The sequence below is a fragment of the Rattus rattus genome, chromosome 5, assembly GCF_011064425.1.
Source record: "Rattus rattus isolate New Zealand chromosome 5, Rrattus_CSIRO_v1, whole genome shotgun sequence".
NCBI lineage: Eukaryota > Metazoa > Chordata > Mammalia > Rodentia > Muridae > Rattus > Rattus rattus.
Window position 1 is genome coordinate 130,456,455 of NC_046158.1, and position 25,575 is coordinate 130,482,029.

Genomic DNA, 25,575 nt, shown 5'->3' on the forward strand with positions numbered 1-25,575 from the left:
TTCACGGAGCTTATAGTTTATCATAGACAATTCCAATACTAAGACTCTCTCCTACAGCAAGATAGTCCTTGGGATACTGTAGCAATATTTACAACAAAACACCCGGGGAATGGGGGAAGCTTTTAAGATCTGCCAAATAAGAGACCATATAGATTACTATTGTAATCGGATCTTAGGGGTTTGACTAGTAAGACAAGGCAAGGTCCAATGAGCTGCTCACGTGGCCGTTTGCAATGGTTTCGCGGGGCTACTAGCGATTGCCAACCCTACTTTCACATAGCATCCCTGCACTCTGTGGTTAGTATCCACCCACTCACTTCCTGAATACTGTCTTGCCGTTAGAAATCCTTGCTTCTAGGCTTTCCCAGCCAATAGACAGGCACGTCTTCCAGGACCAAGGCCAGTACCCTGCACCCGATGTAAAGATGTCATCACATGTACCGGAAGAAGAGTCCTGGTTCAGTGGAGAACAGGCAACCAACTTGGGAGACATTCAGACAGATGAACTAGGGACATACATTCGGAGTCTCGCTGTAGTTATACGTTGACAACCTTGTGGCTTCTAGGAAGACATCAGAAAATATGGCCAAGGATCAAGGTTTGATAGCACCGCATTCTCTGTTGCGAATGCATATCCTATCATGTATTCCCTTGAAAATAAAAGAGGAAGCAACTTGGGTGTGGAGGGATCCAGGGGGAAAGCCTACAGAAGGACAAGGTGATGGATAAGATTGAAGTAACTCCTACACTAGCCAAGACAAGGCTCTGTTCCTCCCACGCCTCGGGACTTGTCAGAAGGATCCAAGATAAGTTTCTACTCCAGATCCCCCTACTGGCAGAAAGAAAAACAAACAACCAAATAACCATTTCGGAAGAGCACTTGGGTATTGCGCCTGCGTGGCTGGCAAGCGCCACAGCGCACGCGCCTCAACGCCATCCAACCCACCCGGTGACGCAAAGTGCACGTAGGCGGAGACAGCTCCTCCGGATCGGCTAAGGTCTGGTTCCACGCGTTAAGGCTCTGTTGACGCGGACCGGCGCTGGAGAGCCAAGCGCTCGGTGTGTGGTCGCTGTCTGCCTCGGGGTACGCCACTACCTGTCCTGAGGGGCCGAGGGCGCCGTGCAGGGTAAGCGGAGCCAGAGAAATGTGCTTGGCCCTGATGACTGACTACGGTTGGTCTCCCCACGCACGTGAGTGACGGGGTTCCCTGTGGTGCAGTTCCAAGTGCCTGACACCTCCCTGGGCCTGGAGACAGCTCCTGAGTGAGGCCTCAGGGTCACTTGCGCTCTCGGTCCACACAACTGGCTGTCTTTCTGTCCTGGATGAATAGCCCTCGCACATTTGCTGCATACTGTAGGACTCGTGAGCTACGCTATAGGCCAAGCAGCAGGGGTCTTTGCCCGTGTGCAGCCCACAGCCCTGTGGCGTCCATTCATTCTGCTGGCCTGTGCTGACCCGCCCCCAGCAGAACCAAGCCCAGGCACCGCCCCTTCTGCACTGGACAGTCCAGCTGGGAGGCTCAGGAAACCGGGGAAACCCTGTGTTCTAATTGTGCGGAAGGTGGGAACGGGGTGACAGCGAAGAGCTTGCCAGGGGTCAGGGTGGTTCTGCCTGAGTTGGTGTGTGGCCACAGGTGCTTAAGGTTAAATAAAGGAGAGATGTAGACACCCAGAATGTAGGACAGAGAATCAGCGGAAACACGTTTTTACTTTAAAAGCATCTGCAAGTGATCGGTTTTGGGACTACATTTCTGAGTAGGTCTCAGTGGACACAGCCCTTCACCCTGAGAGTCCATCCAAAGGAATCAGTCACTTGAAAATACCTGGGCCTTTTATGTCTCAGCAGGTCCTTATACCCCACAATCATGTGTGGTAAGGCTACACATCCTATATCACAGGGATTGTATCAAACTCTCATAGCCACTGTAGGAAAATCTCAGGACACTGGGGAAGGAGATTCCCTAGAGAGAGGTAGATGAATGTGATTACAGGGGCTCTCATGGGGGTGTTGTAGAGCCATGGGGAGGGATTGAATAGCATTGAATAGGGATTTCCTTATTCCTGCTACCAGCGTTTTAACAATGCACTTAGTCTTTGAAAAAAATGCAGCAAGCATACAGGTAAATCTAAATATTGGGATCCCCCCATCTCCTTCTGCCCTGGGAGAAATGTAGGCTAACATGGTTTGTATCGGAGTCCCTCCTAGAGCCTCATGGACAGAATCTGAGAGTTGCACGGCTCTCTGTGTACTTAATTCTGGAAGAGCCTATGTGCGCACGAGGCATGGGACCCTGTAGAAGAATCAGGAGGTAGTCTTCATGTATTTTCTTTTTCTTTTTACAACTACCAGGAGAAATATGTGATGCTTTGTTAACGTGCTTTATTTTTGGACACATATTTAGCATGCACAGCAGTCACTCGCAATCATGACTTGGTTCCTGTGTTTTAATGCAAACCTGAAGAAAAAAAAATCTGGCAGCTGCCAGTTCAAGTCAGACGGAGCATATTTCCAAGATATGGCTTCCCCTCCTCCCCTTCTAACACCACACCTACATTCTCTCACTCCAGTATCTACCTGACAGGAGGTGAACCTCTCCAAGCCACCTCTGTTTGCCTCTACATGGTGCTTCCTGTTCCACTTCCTGCTCATTCTCCACTTGGCTTTACTTCAAGCTGCTGCTGCTGCTGCTGCTGCTGCTGCTGCTGCTGCTGCTGCTGCTGCTGCTGCTGCTGCTGCTGCTGCTGCTGCAAAGGGTTCTGTAAAGTACAAACTAAGGTTGGGTCGTTCTCAGTGAGCTTTCTGGGAGTCTGATTAGCATACCACGGCTGCATGTTAGACATAGCTAGAGAAAAGTAATTAGTCCTTCCTGCGGGCTTCTCAGCTGTGGACAAACACTTCAACCTGACAATAGAGTAAAGTGTGTGTTTGGAGTTGAGCCTCTGAGACCTGTGTGTGTCCTATGGACCAGTTTGTCTGGTTCTGGTCCTGTGCCCCTAGGATGTGATGTCCTGTGTGGGTTGTTCCTATTGTCCAGAGCTTGTTCATACGTAAATGCAATGGTTGTGGGTCTGTGGAGTCCTAAGTGCTGTCAGGTTGTCTAAAGTGGAATCTTGTATTTACAGGTTGGGTGTAGGGCACTTGGAGCACAGGATGAAGATGTTCAGGCTGGGGAAGGCAGTGTTAGTAGGATTTTAGCAGAGGCTTTGGGATAGGGTGAGAATTGGACAAAATTGGCCCAGTTGACGGCTAGACATTCTGGGAATGGATAATAGTATGGGCACAAAGGGTCTGGGACAGGTAGGAGCTGAGCTTTCAGGGCAAAAAGAAGCACTGTGTTCTTGGGATGCTCGGGCAAGGATAAAAGGTGTGGCATGAGGTGCAAGTGCCAGGCCACCGCAGGGGGTGGATGAGGCGAGGTCATGAGAGCAGTGGGTAGCTCTGAAGTGCAGAGGAACCAAGTGAGGTCCAAAGTACAGCAGGAGCTGGGGTCTGGCAAGGGAGGCTTGCTCCTTGACATCTACCAAGAAAACCTTTCTGAGCCCTACATGCGGCAGGAATGGGAAAGTTTTGTCTTATTTTCTTGCCCCAGTTTGGGCCTCTTCCCTGGGCCTGGGCCCCAGAGGCAGCGTTCATATAACCTGGGCTGCTTGCCGTAGAGTGTTGAGTGTGACCAGAGATGGAACCAAGGAAGGCCTGCTCTGTATGCAATCCCATTCTACCTCTGTTTCACCTCGACCAGCCCAGGATGAGTTAGTGCCTCAGCCCAGGACTACTGTTCTCAAGCAGGGCAGCCACAGGGTCCTTCTGCCCATCATTGTCCCTGGTTCCCATGGGATGTGTCCTCTGCCCATGTACAAAGCCTGTAGGACTTACGTTCTCCATGACCATTGGAGAACATTGAATTCCAGGTTCCATTGTGAGCTGTGTGATGGTCCTTCATGAACAGCTACCCATCCTGCAGAGGAGACCTTTGGAGGAATTAGCCTGACCTAGTCACACCCTGCTGCCAGGTCCCACTTGTAGCCCCTACCACCAAGCCTCCTGCCCTCCCAGGATTAGCTGCTGCATTTCAATAACTGAATTGTACGAGGCTTGGAAAGACCAGCAGGAAGGGGCTTGCAACCCCATAAGAACAACAATGCCAACCAACCAGAGCTCCCAGAGACTAAACCACTACCCAAAGAGTACACATGGACTGACCCATGACTTCAGAGGCATGTGTAGCAGAGGATGGCCTTGTCGGGCACCAATGGAAGGAAAGGCACTTGGTCCTGCCAAGGCTGGATCCCCCCAGTGTAGGGGAATGTCAGGGTGGGGAGGTGGGAAGGGGTGGATGGCTGGAGAGGGGGAACAACCTCATAGAAGAAGTGGGGGGATGGGATAGGGGGTTTATGGATGGGAAACCGGGAAAGGGGATAACATTTGAAGTGTAAATTTAAAAATATCTAATTAAAAAAAAAAAAGAAAAGAAAAGACCAGCAGACATCCCTTGAGAACAAGAGAAGCCTTGAGACCAGGCCCCTCACTTCTCATCTTTTTGAGACCAGGAGCTAAAAAGAAAAAAAAAAATTGAATCCCCAAGGATGATGGTACTCACCTAGACTCCTGTCACTGAGAAGGCTGAGGCAGGAAGATTGAGGTTTGAGGCCAGCCTGGGCTACCTAGCAAGAACCTGTCTCAATAACCCTTCCCCAAAAATTGAAAATTATATTATAAAGATTGGCGAGTGATGTTGTTTCTAATATATTGGACCAAAACTGATGGTATCAGCTTATTTTGCTACCTGGCTAGAGTTTTATAGATCTCGAAAGTACCAGGCACCATTTACCCCATGAGAGGAATGTTTCTTAGAAATGAAAAGCGGTGCCCACTAAACTCCCAGAGAAAGGTCAGCTCAGTGTTTCATGCCTGTCACAGGTTCACTGCAGTTGTTCAGGTGGCCGGTTTTAAGCTCCCAGGAAAGAAAATCCTGAAGGTTCAATCCCAGAGTAGAAGTGTGAGTAAACATTGCCGTGGACCTGTCACCTGGAATGGCCTGTGGACACTGGGTTCTTTGATACAAGCAGCAGCTTGTTCCAGTGTGTTTGTTTAGATGTTTACCCAGTGTCCATGACCCTCAGTTCTGGATCATCCCTTCCAGAATCACTAAGAAAATCAAGAAAAGCCTCCGACTCCTGGGGAATGGGGTGCAGACCAGCATGGAGTTGCATATTTTGTCCCCAGACCTAGGAACCCCTGACATAACACCGGAGGCTGTAACACCGGAGGCTGCAGCCTAATGTGATTTACCTAATTCTTCTCCTCTCAACCAGCAGCGGCTACATAGTCCCTAGCAGACTGAGAAATGAGAAAAATACCAAACCATGGGACCCTGCGGATGACGAAGGTGGCGTATCCCCTGGGACTGTGCGTGGGCCTGTTCATCTATGTTGCCTATATCAAGTGGCACCGGGCCTCCGCCGCCCAGGCCTTCTTCACCATTGCTGGGGCTGCATCGGGAGCGCGGTGGACCCAACAGGCCTTCAGCTCCCCAGACTCAGCCACACGTGGTCACGAGGTCTTCTATGGGATCATGTTTGATGCGGGGAGTACCGGCACCCGCATCCACGTCTTCCAGTTTGCCCGGCCACCTGGAGGTATGTATGTGTCTGACTCTGAGCCATGAGGTATGGGCACAGACACAGGATCTGCCTTCCCTGCTGTCTCAGGGCAAGGCTCTTGAGAGTTTCTTACTTCAGAAGACAGTGTGTAGCTTGAGCCCTGCTCTAGAGTAATGTGGAAGGCGGCTCACATGAAATTATTAAGGCACTGGGGCAATACCCAGTGGGAGAAGCGCATGTAAGGCCCTGGGTGTGAGTACCAGATCACTTGAAAAAAATCGCAGTTACTAAGAGGTGCTTCTCAGTGGATACAAAGCCTGAGCCTCCAAAATCTCCAGGAGCCCAAGGCTCTTCTTACGCTAGTCAGCAGTGACTACCACTGATGGGGCGCTAAGACCCTACAGGGCATTTAGTAGCCTGTCCCCTCCCTATGTCCACAGCAGGCCTAGTGGCTGAACCTGTAATTTGGGCTATGTCATGTTGATATTGGGAGATCTCAAGGCAGGAAACAACGCCAGAGTCAGGCTCACAGAAGCCAGGAACCCAGGTGGGTCAGAACAGTAGCAGAAGCCTGGGACTGAGGCTTGCAGGATCTACTGCTCTAGGTCCTACATAGCACTAAGGGGTCTAGACCTCGGGCCCTACCAGCTTTGCTTCCCAGGAACGGGAACATTAGGCAGAAGGTGGTTCTTCGGTCCAGGATCCCTTGGCTGCCTGGGTCTTTGCTCAGCTCCTTTGTCTATTGCCGTACAGTCTGCCCTCTTTGCGCATCTGACCTTCAGTCAGTCAGCTTCCTGTCCTGCTTTGTTCCAGCCCCATATCCAGGTCCCTGGTAGCCAGACACCATCCTGGCATTAACTGCCCTGTCAGCGTGAGACCCAGCAACTCTTCCAGAACGACAGTAGCCTGTTTTACTTCCTCTGATTTAATAATTGTATCTTTATGTGTCTCGGCCAGAACTCTGCGTAAAAAAAAAAAAAAAAAAAAACTTTGTTGAGGTTAATTTAGATTTTAAAAAAGTCTGCACCCATTTAAGGTGTTACATTTTAACAGTTAAGCCGGGTGTGATGGCGCATGCCTTTGATTCCCGTACAGGCAGAGGCAGGCGGATCTCTGTGAGTCCAAGGTCAGCCTGGTGTACATGGTGAATTCCAGGATAGCCAGGGATACGTACAGAGACCCTGTCTGAAAAACAACAGTAACAATTTAATATTGATTTTTGCTGACTGAAAAGCATACATGATGCTCTGCCCTTCTGTCGATTTGTCCCATTTGTGCTCTGATATTTTTATACTTAGTGCAGTAGTTAAACATTAGACCCCAGATCTACTTACTCACCTCCAAAATTGGTTTTGAAACCAGATGAAATGGGTGGTTGGGAGGGATTGCTCAGTGGTAGAACACCTTTCTAGGTGTCTGAGGCCCTGAGTCAATTTTTAGCATCAAATTTTAAAAAAATAATCTAAGTTTAAGGCAGTACTAACAATAATCCAGTGTTTGTCTTTAGAGAGAACAGTCTTTTTGAAAAGTTTTGTTCCTGCTTTCCTGGTCCTGTTTTTCCTTCTTCGGTCCTCAGATTCATATATTGATATTTTGGACTGGTGTCATATTTACATATTGATATTTTGGGCTGGTGTCTTCAGTCACGGGATGCCTCTGCACACTTTTCTTGCTGCAATGTAGTCCATTCCTCCTAAATCACACCCTCAACTTCTTAAAAAGAAGAACAAACATTCAGAAGCTTGTTCAAGGCCCATATGAGGATAACATCTCATAATTATGGGCATCATCTTTACGTGACAGTTTAAGATCATTTATCTTGTTAAGTCAGCAAGAGTTAAAATATAATAAGTAAGTTAAAATATAATATAAGTTAAAATATAATTTAGTCCCCAGCTAAATGTGGGGTGTGAGTTGTTTGTCTGCGTTTTTGCAGTGCTGGAATCAACTCCAGGACCTCTAGCTTGCTAGCCAAACACACTCACCCCAGCCTACCTTTACACACATAGACACATACATGCACACGCATGTACGCACACACATTTAATAAAAGAGAGCTCTGGTGTAGACTTTAGGTCTTTTATTCAACTAAGCTAGACTGTAGAATTTAAACAAAAATAATCCCTCTTAGTTGGTCATCATGGTCGGGCCTCTGCTCTTACCATCAGCTAGTCTCTGTTGCGTATCCTCATAACTCTTCGTATATATTTATAGTTCCATCTTTTAAAAATGTTTTCCCTTTAGAAACTCCCACCTTGACCCACGAAACCTTCAAAGCTCTGAAGCCTGGGCTTTCTGCGTATGCCGATGATGTTGAAAAGGTAACCTTCTTCTTATATCTGTTTATCCTTCCAGTGCCCCCTAACAGACTTACTAGCTGGCCCCTCCTGAGCTGGATCAGTTGGCTATCCCCGGAGAGAAAGATATCTTCCTTACTGCCTGCAGTATGGTGTTCCCTGAGGATAGAAAGGTAGAGAGAGGTACAGGTCTCACCCACCAGGGTAGTTTACATCATGAGGCCCTCCCCTAAGCCTTATGCAGTTCAGAAGCTCACATCCACACACAGACAGAAGCATTATTTGTGGGGCTAGAGATAGCTCAGTGGTAAAGAGCACTGACTGTTCTTCCAAAGGACCCAGGTTCAATTCCCAGCACCTACATAACAGCTTATTACCACATGTAACTCCCAGTCCCAGGGAATCCATTGCCGCCTTCTGGCCTCTGTGGGCATGGCACATGCATGGTACACAGACACGCGTGCAGGCACAACACTCATACAAATAAAAATGTAAAATAAAATATAAAATATTTGTAATTGTCATGTAAGTTTTGTACAATATTCTGTGATACAGGGAGCTAGGGACAGAGCCCAGGGCTTCCCAAGGCCAGTGCTGTGATACTGAGCTTCAACTCCCATAGTGCATTCGTAATTTTAATTTTTCTTTGCAGTTCCTCTGGTTGGAGGTATAACATTTACTAAAAATGTTACTGTTAAAACCGTTAGGCTAGGGCCAGCAGAGAGGCTAAACTCAGTGGAGAGTGCTTGCCTAGTGTGCCTGATACCCTGGGCTTCATCTCCAATACCAGCCCCTCAAAAAATAAGTTCTAAATACAAAACACATAATTTATGAAAGCCACGAACCAAATAAATGAAATAGATTAAGTAAGTATAAAGCAGATTTCATTAAAGTGAAATAAGGATTGCTGTAAGTGTGTAGCATTGAGACTTCTGATGTCCTTAATGCTTTAATGTGCTGGCGTAGGTGAGCGGAGGACACTTGGCTTTCTTCTAAAGCAGAAACTGCTGCTCAGAGAGTTCTGACCGCCCTGTCATTCCTCTATCCCTTTCTTCTTTTAAAGGCTGCGTATGAAACCCAGGGCCTCTCGTGTAAGCCACATCCTCGGCCCAGGCCCAGCGTTGCTCAGAGCATGAGCTATCATCAGTCCTATCCACAGCTGTAGTGTGGTTTCAGACAGGTTGTACAAGGCTTGGCTATACAACGGAGGAATTAGTGACTCAAGGGTAGCCATCCAGTTAAAACAAATCGAATGTCATATGTGTAGATTCATTAACTAGGGAATTAAAAATCTGTAGATAGGTGACACACACTCAGTGGGACGGGTGCCCTGGCTGCCTCCAGTGCGTGCCCTGCTTTCTCACAGAGCCTTCAAGACCTGCTTTGTGTGTCCTTACACAAATATCTGAGACCTCTCCCTGTTTTTACTTTGCATACACAATAGAGAGGAACAGTCTGTCATCTGACACACTCTGTCACCCATTTGCACAAGGGCCTCTTTGGGTGGATTTGTGAAGTCGGAATTCTAGATAAAAAGAAAGTGAGTTTTCTCCTTGGACAGGCCTTACTGTTTACCCAGGTTTGCATCCGAGCCACCCTTTGAGCTTTCTGGCAGGTGGTGGGACCCCTCAGTGAGGTCATTCACGGGGCTCTCAGTTCTCTGAGTGACCCTAGTATTTGCTAGTTTCCCCATGCTCGTGACATACAGGGACATCACAACCCTGTAAAGTCACCTGGTGAGGAGTGGTGTCCCAGTTAGGGTCTCTGTTGCTTTGATGAACACCATGACCAGAAAGCAGGGTGGGGAGGAAAGAGTTTACTGAGTTTGCACCTCCACATTGCAAGTCCTATCAGTGAAGGAAGCCAGGACAGGGACTCAAGCAAGGTAGGAGGAGCCTAGAGGCAGGATCTGATGCAGAGGCCATGGTGAGGTGCTGTTTATTGGCTTCTTCATGGCTTGCTCAGCCCCAGGACAACCAAACCGGGGATGGTACCACCCAATGGGCTAGGCCTTCCCCATCAATCACTAGTTAAGAAAACGCCCTACAGCCGAATCATATGGAGCCATGTTCTTTTTTTTTTTTTTTTAGATTTATTCATTTATTATATATAAGTACACTGCAGCTGTTTTCAGATACACCAGAAGAGGGCATCAGATCCCATTACAGATGTTTGTGAGCCACCATGTGGTTGCTGGGAATTGAACTCAGGACCTCTGGAAGAGTAGTCGGGTGCTCTTAACTGCTAAGCCATCTCTCCAGCCCTGGAGGCATGTTCTTAGTTGACAACTCTAACTTTTGTCATGTTGACATAAAACTAAGTAGCACAGGGGGCAACAGGCCTGGCATTAATCTTACTCAGAAAGCATGGGAGTTATGTAAAAGGAGGCTCGGCCCATGACTCTTGACCTGTCTTCACATACCATAGTCTATCCAGGGGCTGTCCTCCATGTTCTGACCCCTTGTGTTCTCACATCTGGCCAGTGCAGCTTGGTGCAGTGCTCCTGCTGTTTTTTGAACATTAGAGAAAAGGGTCAGGAGGTGCGTATGTGGGTAAACGCACTGGCTTCACATGCCTGCTGACCTGAGTTGCAGTCCCAGAACTCACGTGAAAAGCCCAGTGTGGTGGGTCACGCGACTTGTATAAGACGTGCCATAGCAGAAACTAGAGAGACCCCGCCTACACAGGGTGGAAGGTGAGAACTGACGAGAACTGACTCCTGGAGTTTGTCCTCTGACGTTCCCCCAAATTTAATTCTTAAGTTAGATAATATTTAAATATGGATTTTAGCATGGTGGTACCGGGCAGTGTGTATAACAGCCTTGCTTTGCTTTCACAACATCCACAGAGCGCCCAGGGGATCCAGGAGCTTCTGAATGTCGCCAAGCAACACATTCCATACGACTTCTGGAAGGCCACCCCTCTGGTTCTCAAGGCCACAGCTGGTCTGCGCCTGCTGCCGGGAGAAAAGGCTCAGAAGTTGCTGCAAAAGGTAAGCTTAGCCGTCCCCCCAACTGGAAGGTGGCTAAGGGTCACTAAACACACTGGCCACTCTGGGCATGATGGTGACATCTGTCACCCCAGCACCTAGGTGGCCAGCGAGGTCGTAAGCCAGAGGCCATTATGAGCTGCATAGTGAGACAACATCTCGGAACAAAGTAGCCACTAACCTTCCAGTTAGTGTCAAGCAGGCAGGACGTAGAAGAGAAAACCATTGGAATTTTCACAGTATCACCTCAGGAATCTTCTTTGTGACATTTAAGAAAATGACTTTGTATTAAAATGTGTGTTTCTGAAGGGTGGGCCCCCCAAGTGTGTGAGCTGGGCTGGTGTCTTAGCCTGAGCTGGGTTGTGAGTACCTAAGAGACCCTCTGCCTCTTCCCCAGTCCTAGAGCTCCTCAGGGACACTTTGCAGTTTATACTAGGGCTGCGTCCTCATCCCCAGAATGTATTTCTAATTTTCTTCCCATCTGCCAAGTTTGGGAAGATAAAGTCTCCCGGAGTCAACTTCTAGATTATTCTTCTGCTGTTTGTATTCCTTTGTAGGCCCCAGGGGATGCAGGGGTGACCAGGCACACCGAAGTCTCCTGTCCTGGGACTCCTTAGAAAGTAAAGAAGCAAACCCAATGCTCACACCCCTCCTTCCTCCTCAGGCTCTGACGGCCATGTCCCTGGATAGTGCTCCTGCCTATATATGTGCAGACCGTACGATTGGTTCCCCAGGCTCAAGGCCCGCCTCATAGAACTTTTGCCCTTCATGTCCCCACCCAAAGCCAGGCAACGTTTGGGGACTCAGCAGCCTCAGTGCATGCCAACTCTGTCTAGGCTATCTTTTCTCTCAGAACTGCGCTATCTATCCCCACCAGTTAGAGGTGAAGTACCCAGAGTGTCCTAGGGATGTCAGCCAAGGACACCTCTATGTATAGATGACGGCAGAAGCTGGAAACGGTGTAAGCGTTGCCTCGCAGAACCCTGCAGAACCTCAAGGGTTCTGTCACAGCCAGCTGAAGGCATCCTTGGAAACTCGTGATCTTAATTCTGCCATGGCTTGGGGTGGGGGGTGAGATACTCACTGTGTAGACCAAGCCAGCCTCAAACTCCAGATCTCCTGCCTTCCAAGTTCTTGGGGTACGAGTGAAGTTCATAGAGCTGTAACTCCACGCTGGGCTAAGAAATGTTTCTTTTCATGCGTAGGTGAAGGAGGTGTTTAAGGCATCACCCTTCCTTGTAGGGGATGACTGTGTTTCCATCATGAATGGCACAGATGAAGGTAGGGTTGACAAATGAGCATCTCATCAATGCATGGCCCAGTCAGAGTATGACGCTGCTGCTGATGGTGATGGTGATGGTGATTGTGATGGTGGTGATGATGATGGTGATGGTGGTGATGATGGTGATGGTGGTGATGGTGATGGTGGTGATGATGATGATGGTGATGGTGGTGATGGTGATGATGATGGTGGTGATGGTAATGATGATGGTGGTGATGATGGTGGTGGTGATGCTGATGATGATGACGATGACAATGATGGGGATGATGGTGGTGATGGTGGTGACGACGATGATGATGGTGGTGATGATGGTGATGATGATTATGGTGGTGGTGATGGTGATGATGATGATGATGGTGGTGGTGATGATGATGCTGATGGTGGTGATGATGATGATGATGGTGATGTTGATGATGATGGTGGTGGTGGTGATGATGATGCTGATGGTGGTGATGATGACAATGATGATGGTGATGATGATGATGATGATGGACTCCAGGCCTGAAGGCACTGTCTTAGCCCAAGCTATGATCTTGTGTACAGTTTTGTTGTTAGAGACAAGTTCTTTTCTTGACCAGCACCAAACCTGGTACAGAAGAAGACTTTGAAAGCATCGTGTTTTAGGCTTAAGGGCATTTAAAGAACACCAGTTGCTGCCATGCTGGGAATAGTGTGGTTCTATAACTCATTCCCAAACGGACACTTGTGTTCATCCCTGGCTGAGGAAACGACCTTAAGAGTGCGCTTGTGTGGAGGGCAGAGGGAACCTGGGATTCTTTACCCGCCTCCTTTAAAAGTGGAAGCTGGTGACCAAATCCTGGAAGAGACATGGCGTTTGGCAGTGTGTTCTAAGGGTCCTGTGTGTGCCCAGAGGCCTTAGGTCCTTGGCTGGGGTAGCAAACAGTACCCACCATGCCCCTGGAATCTGGAAATGGGTAGTAGCCCCATGTGTCAGGAATTAAAACAGGGTCTGGAGAGACGGCTCAGCTGAGCACTGGCTGCTCTTGCAGAAGACCCAAGTTCGGTTCCCACCTTCCACATGGTGGCTCACAACCATCTACAACTCTAGTCCCGGGGCTTTAACCCCTCTTCCGGCCTTCATGGGTATTAGGCACACACAAAGCCCACAGAATCTACGTGCAAGTAAAACACCACACACACACAAAGTACAACTCAAAATCTTTCTTTGAAAGGAATTAAAACGCCCGTGCCATTCTCTTCCAGGTGTTTCGGCTTGGATCACTGTCAACTTCCTGACAGGTGCGTGCCTACAGATGGAAAAGGCTAATGGGTCACCGTCCCTAGGAAAGGAGTGACTGCCGGCCGGGCTTCCTGAAGTGCACAGGCCCCATTACCGTAACGCCCAGATTCAGTGTTGCTGGCTTGGAGGCAGACTGGGGTGGCGGCATGTCCACACAGGTCAGGCAGAGTCAGTCCATATGTGTTTGTAGCTCCTTACTATGTCTGCTCTTCTCTCAGCCCAACAGCCACTGGAGCTTTGACCTGTAGTCAAAGGGAAGCAGTGAATAAAACCTAGTCAGGGTCTGGAGAGATGGCCCAGGGGTTAAGAGCACTGTCTGCTCTTCCAGAGGGACTGAGTTCAATTCCCAGCACCCACATGGCGGCTCACGACCATCAATAGTGGGATCCGATGCCCTCTTCTGGCACTCAGGTGTAAGGTGTACATGCAGATAAAGTACTCAAATACATAAAATAAACCTTTTTTAAAAACATAGATTAAAAATAAACTAGTTGGGATTGGGGATTTAGCTCAGTGGTAGAGCACTTGCCTAGCAAGCGCAAGGCCCTGGGTTCGGTCCCCAGCTCCAAAAAAAAGAAAAAAAAAACAAAAAAACAAAAAACAAACAAACAAAAAAAGCTAGTCAGGTCTTAAAATACTGGATGTGGTGTGCATGCTGATCAGCTCCGGCAGAAGCACAGGCCCGTGGAATGTGAAGAGACACTTGTAGATTGCTCTCAGCGTGGCCCCTTTACTGGAGAAGGGCAGTGTGTCCGTATGTAGGAGGATGAATATGAGGGCCACCAATGTCAGCATAAAGATGCTGGCAGATAGGTTAGGGCCGTCTACTTCAGATGCTTTGGGAGGACTGAGTCTGGGATGGGGCTGGCCAAAGAGGATGCCTCGCAGACAGGAACTGTGTCAGAATAGCGACGTCAGTGTTTCTGGGCCGGTGACGCAGCCTTGTCAGAAGATAAGCAGTGTCAGGGTTTCTCTCAGTGGTCGGTGTAATTCTGTCATTCTCACCACAGCCACAGCTGCCAGAGCCATGGCTCTTAGATACCTTTTAAGTTGCCATTTTCTAAGTAGTTGCAGCAGCTTCTCTGCCCCCCTCAGCTCCCCGCCCCACACAGAAGGGCTTCTGACCTCTCTTTGATCTTCCTGGTGTCCTCATGTCCTTCCTAACGTGACTGCACTATCTATGCCTCTACTTGCTGTGATCTAGGCAGTCTGAAGGCCCCAGGAAGCAGCAGTGTGGGCATGCTGGACCTGGGCGGAGGATCCACTCAGATCACCTTCCTGCCACGTGTCGAGGTAACCAGCCCTGCCTGCCTCACCAGGTGTGTGTATCACAGTCAGGGGAGCTGCAGTCACACAGAGGAGACCCCTCAGAGAAGGCCCTCGGGCCCGGGAAGGCGCTCTGCCCCTCCGAGGTCTCTCACAGATAACGGCTTAGACTTTTAACTCTCCTACTAAAAACCAAACTAGAAACCTGCTCTTCAGTGAGGTGAAACCAGGTGATGACTAGTGTTGGGCTAGAGACGAGGTACCTCTCATCCTCCGCAAAGTTCCAGGAGCCAGAGCAGACAGTGTGGCTCCTAGGTGGGAGGGAGGTCAGCCTTCTTCAGGATCAACGTTCTAAATGAGATTTTAAAAAGGGCAACTTGCATCTCATGCCATCTATTTTAGATACCTCTCTTCTCACCCACATCTTGTTTCCAGTGTAACAACACTATGTAAATATATTTGTACACCTAGAAACTGAAGCTCTGGTCCTATTCACTTTTTAGAGACAGTTGCTTATCTCGTCTGATTGGACTGTGTGTGTTAGAAGAGGCAAGACGCAGCTGGTCTTGTGCTGTACGTCTGTAACCCCAGGCCTAGGGAGACTGAGGTTGGAGGGTTAGCCTGGGCAAGATAACAGGACCTTACCTCAAAATGATGACGGTGATGATGGTGGTGACAGTGATGATGGTAGTGATGGTGATGGTGATGATAAATGCTGGAGATGTTGCTCACCGGCCAAGTACTTAGAACTCAAAAGCCCTGGTTTGATCCCTAATATGGGAAGGAATACAAACAAAAGCTTCTTCTAAGGGAAAACACTCACCCTGGATGGATTTGTTTTTTACTCCTTACTCCTCGTTGTTTCATAGTCAAAAACGTAGTGGAAAACGCATTAAGCGTCCCTGTTCTTCCAAATGAGTCCGGGAGGAGGGCATGGTGTTCTCCCATGCAGGGGCAACAGCAGCTTCATGTTCTTCCTCAGGGTACCCTGCAGGCCTCCCCGCCCGGCCACCTGACAGCGCTGCAGATGTTTAACAGGACTTTCAAGCTGTATTCCTACAGGTGAGTTTGCGCACCCCTGGTGTACCACCCATTGATGCCTCATGGTGGGATCCTTTCCCCACGGAGATGCCAGGACCCAGAACCTCTTGTGCCAAGAGACCCCCTGGCCCTTCTTGTCCTGCCTCCCTCGCTCCTCCTACATGCTCTATGTAAAATTCACTGTAAAATCGCATTCTTCTTTGGTGCTTATCTTGTTCTACGTTGAAGGGAGGCTTGGGAAAGACTAACAGGTGAGGCGTGGGCTGCCCCTGGCCACATGGCTCTTGGAGTAGGTTTTCTTGCACCTCATAAAACGGATGGAATCTGCCTCCTTCACCGCCGTGTGTACAGATTCCATAAGAGCTCAAGGCAGGCTCTCAGTTCAATTAATGTTCCAGCCACAGGGCTCACAGGAAAAGCAGGGAAACCTTACATTGAGCCCAGGCAGGGGCGTGTGTGGCCCAGCCTAACCAGGATTTGTCTCCACAGCTACCTAGGGCTGGGACTGATGTCGGCACGACTGGCTATCTTGGGTGGTGTGGAGGGGAAACCTGGTGAGTAGAACATTTGCTCGAGGCTCTCCCTCCTCTCAGTGCCTCTCCTCCTCTTCCTGTTTTTCCTCATCTTCTTCCTCCTGTTTCTCTTCCTCCTCCTCCTCTTCCTCCTGTTTCTCCTCCTCCTCCTTCTCCTCCTCTTCTTCCTCTTCTTCCTCCTCCCCTTCCTCCTGCACTACACAGCAACATATCAGCCATCGGCCACCCATCGGTTAGCTGGGGTGGAATAGATCCAGACTTGTCACAACGCTAAGATAGGATATGAGTGGCGTGTTTTACCTTTGACCATTCCTCTAAGTTACCATTCTTGAAAGAGATACTAGGGGGTTGCTAGAGAGATGGCACAATGGTTAAGAGCGCTGGCTATTCTTCAAGAGGACCCAGGTTCTATTCCCAGCACCCACATGGGAGTTCACAACTATAACTCTGGCCCCAAGGCATCGGACACTGCAGCCCCCGCAGATACTGCACATGTGTGGCGCACCCACATATATGCAGGCAAAGCACCTGTATGTAAAAAAATAAAATGGGAGAGATGGGGTTGACTTTTGGTTTGGTCCCCAAAAAAAAGGGGAGAGATACTAGGGAATAATTTCTGAACCATGTCACCTGTGTTTGGAATCACCTCACGTGTCAGCTTTCTGTCCACTTGACAGTAGCTGAGAGGAATGATGCCAAGAAAGAAGAGTTTGACTTAAGTTCATGGTCACTTATTTAGGTTGCCTTTGGGCCTTCAGTGAATCAGGATATCATGAAGGGAGCATGTGGCAGGGGATACTGTTCACCTGCTGGTGTCAGGAAGCAGAGAATGAAAGAGACCCCAGGATTCCTTAATATAAATGCCCCGATGACCTAACTCCCCCTGGGACCCACCTACTGACGTTCTCACCCCAGCTCAGTAGTGCTAAAGGCTGGGAACAAGCTTTCAGTGCATAGCTTCTGGGCCTAGATCATGCTGTGGAGCACGGATTCACTCTGTAGCATGGTGACACCTGGTGGCTCCTCTCCGTGCCTCCCTACCAGTTACTGCCAGCCTCAGCCATCTGTAAAATCAGGCTGCATTAGTCTCCTCCCAGTAGGGTCGTTGCGGTAAGTGATGGAGTAGCACTTGGCCCAGTGTCTGGAACCCTAGATGCCTGGGGGACATGAGATGCTTCGTTTCACCCGGGCCACAGTCATGTTCCCGGGCAAGCACGATTGTCTGTCTGTCACAGAGCGGGGCTTTTCTCCAGCTCCTAGATTGTCCTAGGAGAATAGGTCTCATTGCACCCCAGCATCCTATCCTGTCTGTCTGTCCCAACCTAAAGCTCCTTTTAATGGTGACACAGTTTCCCTCTCATCTTCATGGTCCTCTCTATTTCAGCTGAGGATGACAAGGAACTGGTCAGCCCCTGTCTGTCTCCCCGGTTCAGAGGAAAGTGGGAGCACGCGGAGGTCACCTATAGGATTTCAGGACAGAAGGCAGGTAGGTGGCATTGCTCTTCAGATTCATGAGGGGCAGTGGTCCTCTGCTTCCGCCTGTTCCTCTTCCAGACACCTGTAAGAAGCAGACACCAGCACAGACAAGGCAGGAGCTTCCCCAAGTGCAGGCAACCAAGGGCTGTGGCAAGATTGCGAAGGCTTTTATGGAGAGCTGGGGCCTCCTCAGGCTACCTCCCTCTATGGGGTCTCTGCACAAAGTCTCCTTGTCTGTCACCAAGCACTTCTATCCAAAGAGCCCAGTTTCTGAACAGACCTCCAGTCGGGGAGGAACTAGCTGTCAGGGGACCTGAGATAAATAGTCACATTTGGGCTTCTAGCCCAGAAGCTCTGCTCTGGCCAGTTCTATGCAGAGAGAAAAGAAGGCTACCTCCTGCCAACAGTCCAGGATACACAGCAGCCCCCACCACCCTGTCACTGGCCTTCATCCTGCTCTTTGCTACTCTGAGTCCTTTGACTTTCTTCAAGGAGAAATGCTGGGATGGTTCTCAGGCTAGACACCAAACATGTGGCGTATCTGCCCTTGGCTGTGGTGTGGTCGTCGTGGATCAACTGTCAGTTTTGCAGGACTAACCTGTTCCTCTTAGAGGGTTGCACTTGGGGAAGGTACAGCCTTATGTTGGTGTCTGTCTGGAAAAGGAATGGGGAAGTCCAGGTCTTGCCACCACAGTATCTGCTTTCTGATAGGAGGAATTAGACGAGGAAGCAAGGACCTTGAAGCCAAAATGACCTGGCATGGGTGAGGCCTGGCAGATGGCAGTGTTAACCAGGAAGGCCCGTGCATGGCATTTGGGCCAGGGTGTGAAGAGATGGCATCAAGATGTCCATAGCTAAACAGTGTTCAGTCAAGGAAGCAGAGCATGCAACAGGTGGAACTCTGTTCCAGTGAGCAGTGAGGTAGTGAACAAGGAGGTAGTGTGGCCGATCTAACCAAGGTCAGAGAGAGCAAATGGAGTCTGGGAGCTGAGATCATAGCTCTGTAGCCCATGGGGAATCACTGCAGAGGAGAGGAAAACTGGTCGAAGCCAGTCTGAGGCAGGGTCATTAAAGCACCCATTGGACGATCACGGAAGTTGAGTGATCTCCGGAGCCTATCAACTTCTGGGCTTTCTGCCATCCAGGTACATGGCCTGGCAGATGGCCCATGGCTACTTCCTGGTTTGTGAGGTAGGGAGGTTGCGGTTGTGTGGCTACGTTGAAGGTCCATGCAAGCCGCTGAATTGACAAGTATGGAGTGAAAAACACCCATGTCCTAAGTGTAGAGGGTCACCCAGAGCCAGGCAACACACCAGTGTCTACAGAATCCTCTTGATGAGGGCTGTTCCCTGCCTGAGGACTTGTAAGTGCCTCCTAGGAGCAGTGTGTCCTGCGTGCCTCGGGCTTGCTAATGTTAGCCGTGTGCTTTCTCTTTGTCCTTTACAGTGGGCCTCTACGAGCTGTGTGCCAGCAGGGTATCAGAAGTCCTCCGCAATAAAGTACACAGGACAGACGAGGCGCAGCACGTGGACTTCTATGCGTTTTCCTACTACTACGACCTTGCCGCCAGCTTTGGCCTTATAGGTAAGGGGCAGGCCAATCTGAGCAGCGGGCCACTGCTAGCCAGTAGTGGCTTTGTTGGTTGGTATGTGTGGAGTGAGTGGGCTTAGGAGGCAAGGTGACAGAGAGGCAGGAAGGGACAAGCTCCTTCTTACAGGGAAGCCGGTTCCTCTGAGGCAGTAGTGAAGTGGAAACTGCCTGCTGCTGATACAGGTCCTGTTAGAGGTAGGGGCTGTTCTGCATCACTCCCCGTGTTTACCACTGGCCGTGCCCTGTAGCCTCAGCTCGAGAGCCACTTGGGATGGGGAACCCCGTGAAGGGCTCGCCTTGGTCTAAAGAGCCAGAGCAGAGTCGCAGTAAACCAGCGGGCTTTGTTGAGCCTCACAGTGGCCAGACTGCGAAGGGTGCAAAGCTACCTTGGTAATTAAAAAAGTTTTCTCTTTTTAAAAATTATTTAGGGGGTTGGGGATTTAGCTCAGTGGTAGAGCGCTTGCCTAGCAAGCACAAGGCCCTGGGTTCGGTCCCCAGCTCTGAAAAAAAGAAAAGAAAAAAAATTATTTAGATTATATACCTATACCTTTCATACATATAGGTGGATATATATGTTTTGCCCACAAGTATAAATGTACCATATAGCCTATGGAGGCCAGAAAAGGCCACACAGCATGGATACTGGGAACCAAATCCTCTGTGAGAACAACAAGCAATCTAAATCTCTGAAAGCTGTCTCCCCTGTGTGTGTGTACACGTGTGTGTGCGAGTGTGTACGTCTGTGTGCGTGTGTGTATGTGCGTGTGTGTGCGTGCATGTACATGTGTGCGTGTGTGTGTGCTCGTGTGTGTGCACGTGTGCGCATGTGTTGTCTGTACATATTTATATGCGCCACATACGTGCCTGGTCCATGGAAGCCAGAAGATAGCATTGGATCCCCTAGAACTGAGATACAGACGGTTGTGAGCTGCCACGTGGGTGCTAGGGTCAAACCTTGGGCCTCTGGAAGAACAGCCAGTGCGCCTACCTGCTGAGCGTTCCCTTAAAGAATCAATCGAGGCAGTCGGGATGCACTGGCTAAGGTAGTGCGTGCTGATTTTGCTTCCTGGAAGCAGGAGATTCCCGTGGCCTCTCCTCTGGCTCCAGGGCAGTGCAGAGTGGCCAGGCCCAGGCGGCGATGGCGTGTTAAGGCGGAGGCACTGTGCTCCAAGACAGCTCAGTTTGATTTAGTAGCTCCAGAGCTGGAGCAGGGGACACTCACTTGCATACTCCTGACCACACCAAAGCTATGGGCATTTCAGTGCAGGGCTCCCCACTCCAGCTTAGCTTTGCAGCCTTCTGAGGGTGGGGGTCCTGCCTTGGGACCAGTTCTGTGAGGCCCTTGCCTTGCTTTCCTACGAATAACTTCAGCTACGTATGTGGCTGCTCTGATGAAGGAAGATAACCCTACAGTCACATGCCACCACTTACCACAGGCTGTCCTTACTAAGAGGCAGACATCTCACCTAGGCTGTCCTCGGGAGCTATAGGGCTGTCCAAACGTGATCCCACTGGCTGTCATGGTCACGCTGGACTTTGAAAGAGTTTAGACTGCCCATGACAGTGACACGTAAGAAACTCAGTGCCTCCAGAGTCCAGAGAAGTTCACTCACTCCCTGATGCAGCAGTCTCCTTCCCAGTTGAGAAACTTACATTAGCAATTCTTCTGATGAGCCCAGAGCGAGCTCAGGAGGCTTTTCTGCTCTGTGCTTCCCCTGTTGCTAGTTTCAAGCACTTGCTTTTTCCTGGGGCCCAGACATACTGGTGAGGCTCCTTGGGGGACACTGCAGAGTGAGGGATAAGGTGGTCCTCCTTAGCCCCCTATCCTGGATGGTCCTTGAAGTCAGAAGTGAAGGCCTCTAAGAAAGACCCATGTCTGCACGTTTGTGTGTGCCATGGAGTTCCCTGTACGGGGTCACCATGTACAAGCCTGGGACATCAGTGACGTCTCGTGGTTCTAACATGTTCCTGCTAACTGGGGGCCCATCTTATCCAACAGATGCAGAGAAAGGAGGCAGCCTTGTAGTTGGAGACTTTGAGATAGCAGCCAAGTATGGTGAGTAGTGCTGTAATTGTCAGGGTGACAGGCAAAGGGCTTGTGGGAGCAGAAACCCCATTTGCTGGTGATGGGCACAAGGCCTAGAATCGTTAGGTTTGGTACCTTGTTCTGTCCAGTGGACAGGGCTGGGAAGTGCGTAAGGGCAGGGTGCAGAGTGTACTAGGGTTACCTAAGGCCCAAATCCAAGATGCTGCCTTCTGGTGGAAGGTATCCCCAGATGTGAAAGGCCCAGTGCCTGTCCTCGCTCTCCTTCCTCTGCCCTTTCTGTACCTGTTCTGTGTCACGTCACCCTAGTGACATCTCCACATTCGGCCCTTCTGGTTGCTGCTCCCAGTTCGCAGTTGAAGGCTCTGAAGCTTTGCAGCTCTCTCCACAGGAAGTCTTCTTTTCCTCCCTCCTCCCATCACTTCTTGGCTTTCCTCGGACTTTGGGTGTCTAGGTGGATTTGCCCCTCTATCAAGAATAGATTCTGGAAATATAGAAATGTTTTGAGAGTGTTTGCTGCACAAGCATGAGAATCTGAACTCAGATACCCAGAACCCACATAAGAGGCTGGGTGTGGTTGCCGATGTTTGCAAAGCCCAGGCCGAGCGGGAGAAGACAGAGAAGACAGCAGGGTTGCTGAGGTGTGCTGGCCACCAGCTCAGGTTCAAGGGAATAAGGCAGAGAGTGCGACGCAGGAGAACAGTTTCTCCTCTGTCTTCTATGCCCACACAAGGGCACACACACAAGAGCAGATTTGGAATTAGCTTCATTGTCGTTATTGGAAAGCTTGATTCTAGGTATGTTGACACCCAGAAAGTGTCATGCATCTCAAATACAGAGATGTGGCCAGGAGATGGGGTTCCACTGTGAGCCCAAGGTAAGACATTCCAGACGCTCTAGGTCCTGGTGCCGGCCTCGTCCCTGTCGAGGTTGAGGCAGGGGGATGACTCCCCTAGAGGTTGACAGTAAGCTAAACGTGAAGAGCACTGGGCGGCGGCAGCACACACCTTTAATCCTAGCGCTTAGGAGACAGAGGCAGAGACAGGCAGACCAGCCCGGTCTGCAGAATGAGTTCCCGGAAAGCCAGGGCTATGCAGAGAAGCCCTCAGAGAAATAAATAATAATAATAAAGAAGTGAAGGGCAGCACCCACGGCAGCTGGGGACAGGGTTGCTGCTCCATCCCAACTAGAGGTTGTCTAGAACGTGACAGAAATCGGCCTCTCTCCCAGTCTGCCGCACTCTGGAGACACAGCCTCCAAGCAGCCCCTTTGCTTGCATGGACCTCACCTACATCAGCCTCCTGCTCCACGAGTTTGGTTTCCCCGGGGACAAGGTGCTGAAGGTAAGCATTGCATACGGGGTGCCGCCTTCCCCTTGTGGGGAGGGTGCCGGGAACTGCCGACCCTGCTGTTTGAATTTTTATCTCCTGCTCCCATCCCTACCTTTAAGAAACACCCCAGTGAGCCTCCTCAGCCTCAGCCTTTTCTGCAGACACCACCCAGCCTCTGCAGCTCAGGCCTGTGACATTCTCTCCTTTCCTTTGTCTTCTCAAGCTGGCTCGGAAAATTGACAACGTTGAAACCAGCTGGGCTCTGGGGGCTATTTTTCATTACATCGACTCCCTGAAGAGACAGAAGGTTCCTGCCTTGTAGCAGCCGCGAACTAGTCCCCACCCTAGCCAGATTTCCGAGGCTCCCAACTCCACGGACCCCTCTGTCTTGGAAGTGACACCATCCTTGAGGAGCCTGCAACTGGTTGAGACCCGCCTCGTGCCTGCAGTGTCATCTCCTGCAGATTCGCCTGGGACATGACCCATGTACTGGCTCTGCTACACCACACTAGCTGGGGCAGGGCCAGGGTAGGAATGCTGCCTGGCCTGAGGCCATCTCCCTGTCTTACCTCCAAGTGGGCAGGGAGCCAGCTGGGGCCCAGGGCACATGCTAAGGTAGAGACGCAGCCCTGCTCTTATCCCGTCCGTGTGCAGGATTGTGGCTGCTTTTGTGTGTTTCTGTGACTTGAGTCTTGTTTTGTCTCCCAGCCCCCGTCCCCTCCTGAGTCAGGCCTCTCTGCCTTCCCAGGGTTTGGGGAGATGAGGTAAGCTGGCCCAAACGCAGTGCAAGGGGAGCACATTTTGAGTGTGGCCATCTCTTCCTCGGGATAGACGTGAAGTTACCTGGAGGTTTGCTGTCCCACCTTTGGATGGTAGAGCATTCATTGATGTGGGGACATTGAGTAGGAAGGAGATGGGACAGTGCCTCTTGACAGACCCAGCGTGCCACCTTTGCAGAGCATGTGGGTGTGAGCAGAGCTATGAGAATGTTCAGGGCTGCGTGCTCAAGTACTACCTTGCAAGCTGTGAGCGCTGTACGTTAAAACTGAGCCCCTCTTCTGGACACAACGGTGTCCCCGTGAATGTATTACTGCTATGAGCCACTTGCAGACCAGTGGGGCAGATTAGAAAGCTCAGCCCTGGAACCAGACTACCCCTCACCCCACCCCCTCACTTGGCTGCAGCTGGCTTCCCCGTGGTCCCCTCAGTGAATGTACAGTTCATAGAGTGAGCTGAGCCACCACCGTTCAACTCCAAATAAAGGTTTACAAGGGTTTCTCTCTCTTGCCTCCTTAGTGAGCACCCAGCGTTTAAAACCTGCCGAGTGGGACGACAGGGGGCAGAAACCCAGCAGCAGTGGCAGCAGCAGCGGCCAGGGGCCCGGGCTGTTTCAGGGTTGGGGGCTCCCTGTCCCAGCTCCTCCCTCTCCTGAAACATGGCTGGCAGTGTGGCTAGGGACAGCTCTGGGTACATCACCTCCAGGTCACTCTGTGCTCAACAGTGGTCTAGTTTGATTCTGCATGGTTCCAAAGGTGCCACATACCAGGGAAAAGACAGTGGGCCCACTGATGCCCCAGATGCTCACAGCCACCAAGACTGTGGTGTGTTCACTGGTTTGGCCCTGAAAAACACTCCCTACCTCCCACCTCCTACACCAAGAATTCCACCTTCATTGCCCAGTGCAGAGGAGCAGAGTTTCTGCGGGCAAAAGCACCAGTTCCCTCCCCTCACTTCTCTGACACCTTTTCCCTGCTACTCAAGTAACTCTAAGAGGACCTTGCCTGGAGTGCTCACAACCTCATGGTGATCAGGAGCCCCTGAAGAAGCTTGGTCCCTGCACAGTGGAGCCTGGGTTGCAGGGCTATATAGCTGGCATCTTGGATGACTTCTGAGCACAAAGTTAGTAGCTTTACAGGTGATGGATAAGACCTAACAGTCCTGGGAAGGGGTGAGGGGTAGTCAGTGGCACCCCAATTCCAAGGCAATAGGGAAACCCTTGAACCTTAGCAAAGCGAGCCTGGTTCTCGCCCCAAGATGAAAACGTGGAGGGGCTTGTAGCCATTGTATAACTTGGGTTCAAAAAAGATAAAGCAGATAAAAAGTCACCTGGGACCAGAGCCAGGAGGATTTTGCGTGGAAGGGCATGGAAGAACCTAGCCTTTTTCACACCGCGCCTCCCACTCCTTGGCAGAGTCCACACATCTCTTCCTCTATAGCTAATGGCCTGAATATTTAAAGACCTCCAGAGGCGAAGCATCAAAGCCACAGGACGGAAAAACAAAAGCAGACTCATTGCAGGTAAAGGTTAGTGAGCTCATGAGAAAGTAAACCACTGGATACTTCCCAAAAGAACACCAATTAGCTCAGGATATTTTTAGGTTCGGCAAAATATGCAAGTCACCTCACCCTTGGCGTCTTTGTTTTCTTTAAATAGCTGCATTGCTCTGACCTGTACTCCTGATGCCTCACTGTGTCTACCCAGCACACCCCTCGCACCTCCTGCCATGTGCCCTACCCTACTCTGCTCCTACCTGAATGGCAGATACCCTGGCCGCCAGCTGTGGTGGGTGGTGACAGGACCTCAGGTTGTCTTTCTGTCCAGTTAAGAACATTAGCACTTTAAATTGGACTGGACATCGCCAGTTTCTTTACACACACACACACACACACACACACACACACACACACACACACACACCTGGCAGACTGTAAAATGTCCTCCGATTTACATTTGTAGCTAAGTGCCAGCCGTGTTTCCTGTAGAACGTCTGTTCATATCTCCCATTTTTCAAGAACATTCATCTTTTTTTAAAAAAATAAACCTGATTTTTTAGGATCTTCATTAAGGAGATTAGCCCATTGTG

The 25,575-nt window shown here is 50.2% G+C and overlaps 1 protein-coding gene across 3 annotated transcripts; it reads left to right on the forward strand.

Moving 5' to 3' along the window:
* The first annotated feature begins 960 nt into the window (after nucleotides 1-960).
* On the forward strand, nucleotides 961-23,990 carry Entpd6 (ectonucleoside triphosphate diphosphohydrolase 6). 3 transcript variants are annotated; one of them, XR_004388043.1, is made up of 14 exons: nucleotides 961-1,080; nucleotides 5,310-5,637; nucleotides 7,846-7,922; nucleotides 10,747-10,890; nucleotides 12,093-12,168; nucleotides 13,394-13,429; nucleotides 14,635-14,749; nucleotides 15,679-15,758; nucleotides 16,227-16,291; nucleotides 17,655-17,756; nucleotides 19,193-19,330; nucleotides 21,336-21,392; nucleotides 22,611-22,723; nucleotides 22,935-23,990. XR_004388043.1 is itself a non-coding variant. In XM_032904398.1 (14 exons), exons 2-14 carry the CDS (start codon nucleotides 5,346-5,348, stop codon nucleotides 23,031-23,033), a joined length of 1,368 nt encoding a protein of 455 aa, XP_032760289.1. In that variant the 5' UTR covers nucleotides 961-1,080; nucleotides 5,310-5,345; the 3' UTR covers nucleotides 23,034-23,990. The 3 variants fall into 3 exon arrangements, 2 of the variants coding, with proteins under 2 accessions (XP_032760289.1, XP_032760290.1); XM_032904398.1 differs by having other exon boundaries at nucleotides 14,635-14,723; XM_032904399.1 differs by having other exon boundaries at nucleotides 979-1,127; nucleotides 5,314-5,637; nucleotides 14,635-14,723.
* The last annotated feature ends 1,585 nt before the right edge of the window (nucleotides 23,991-25,575 follow it).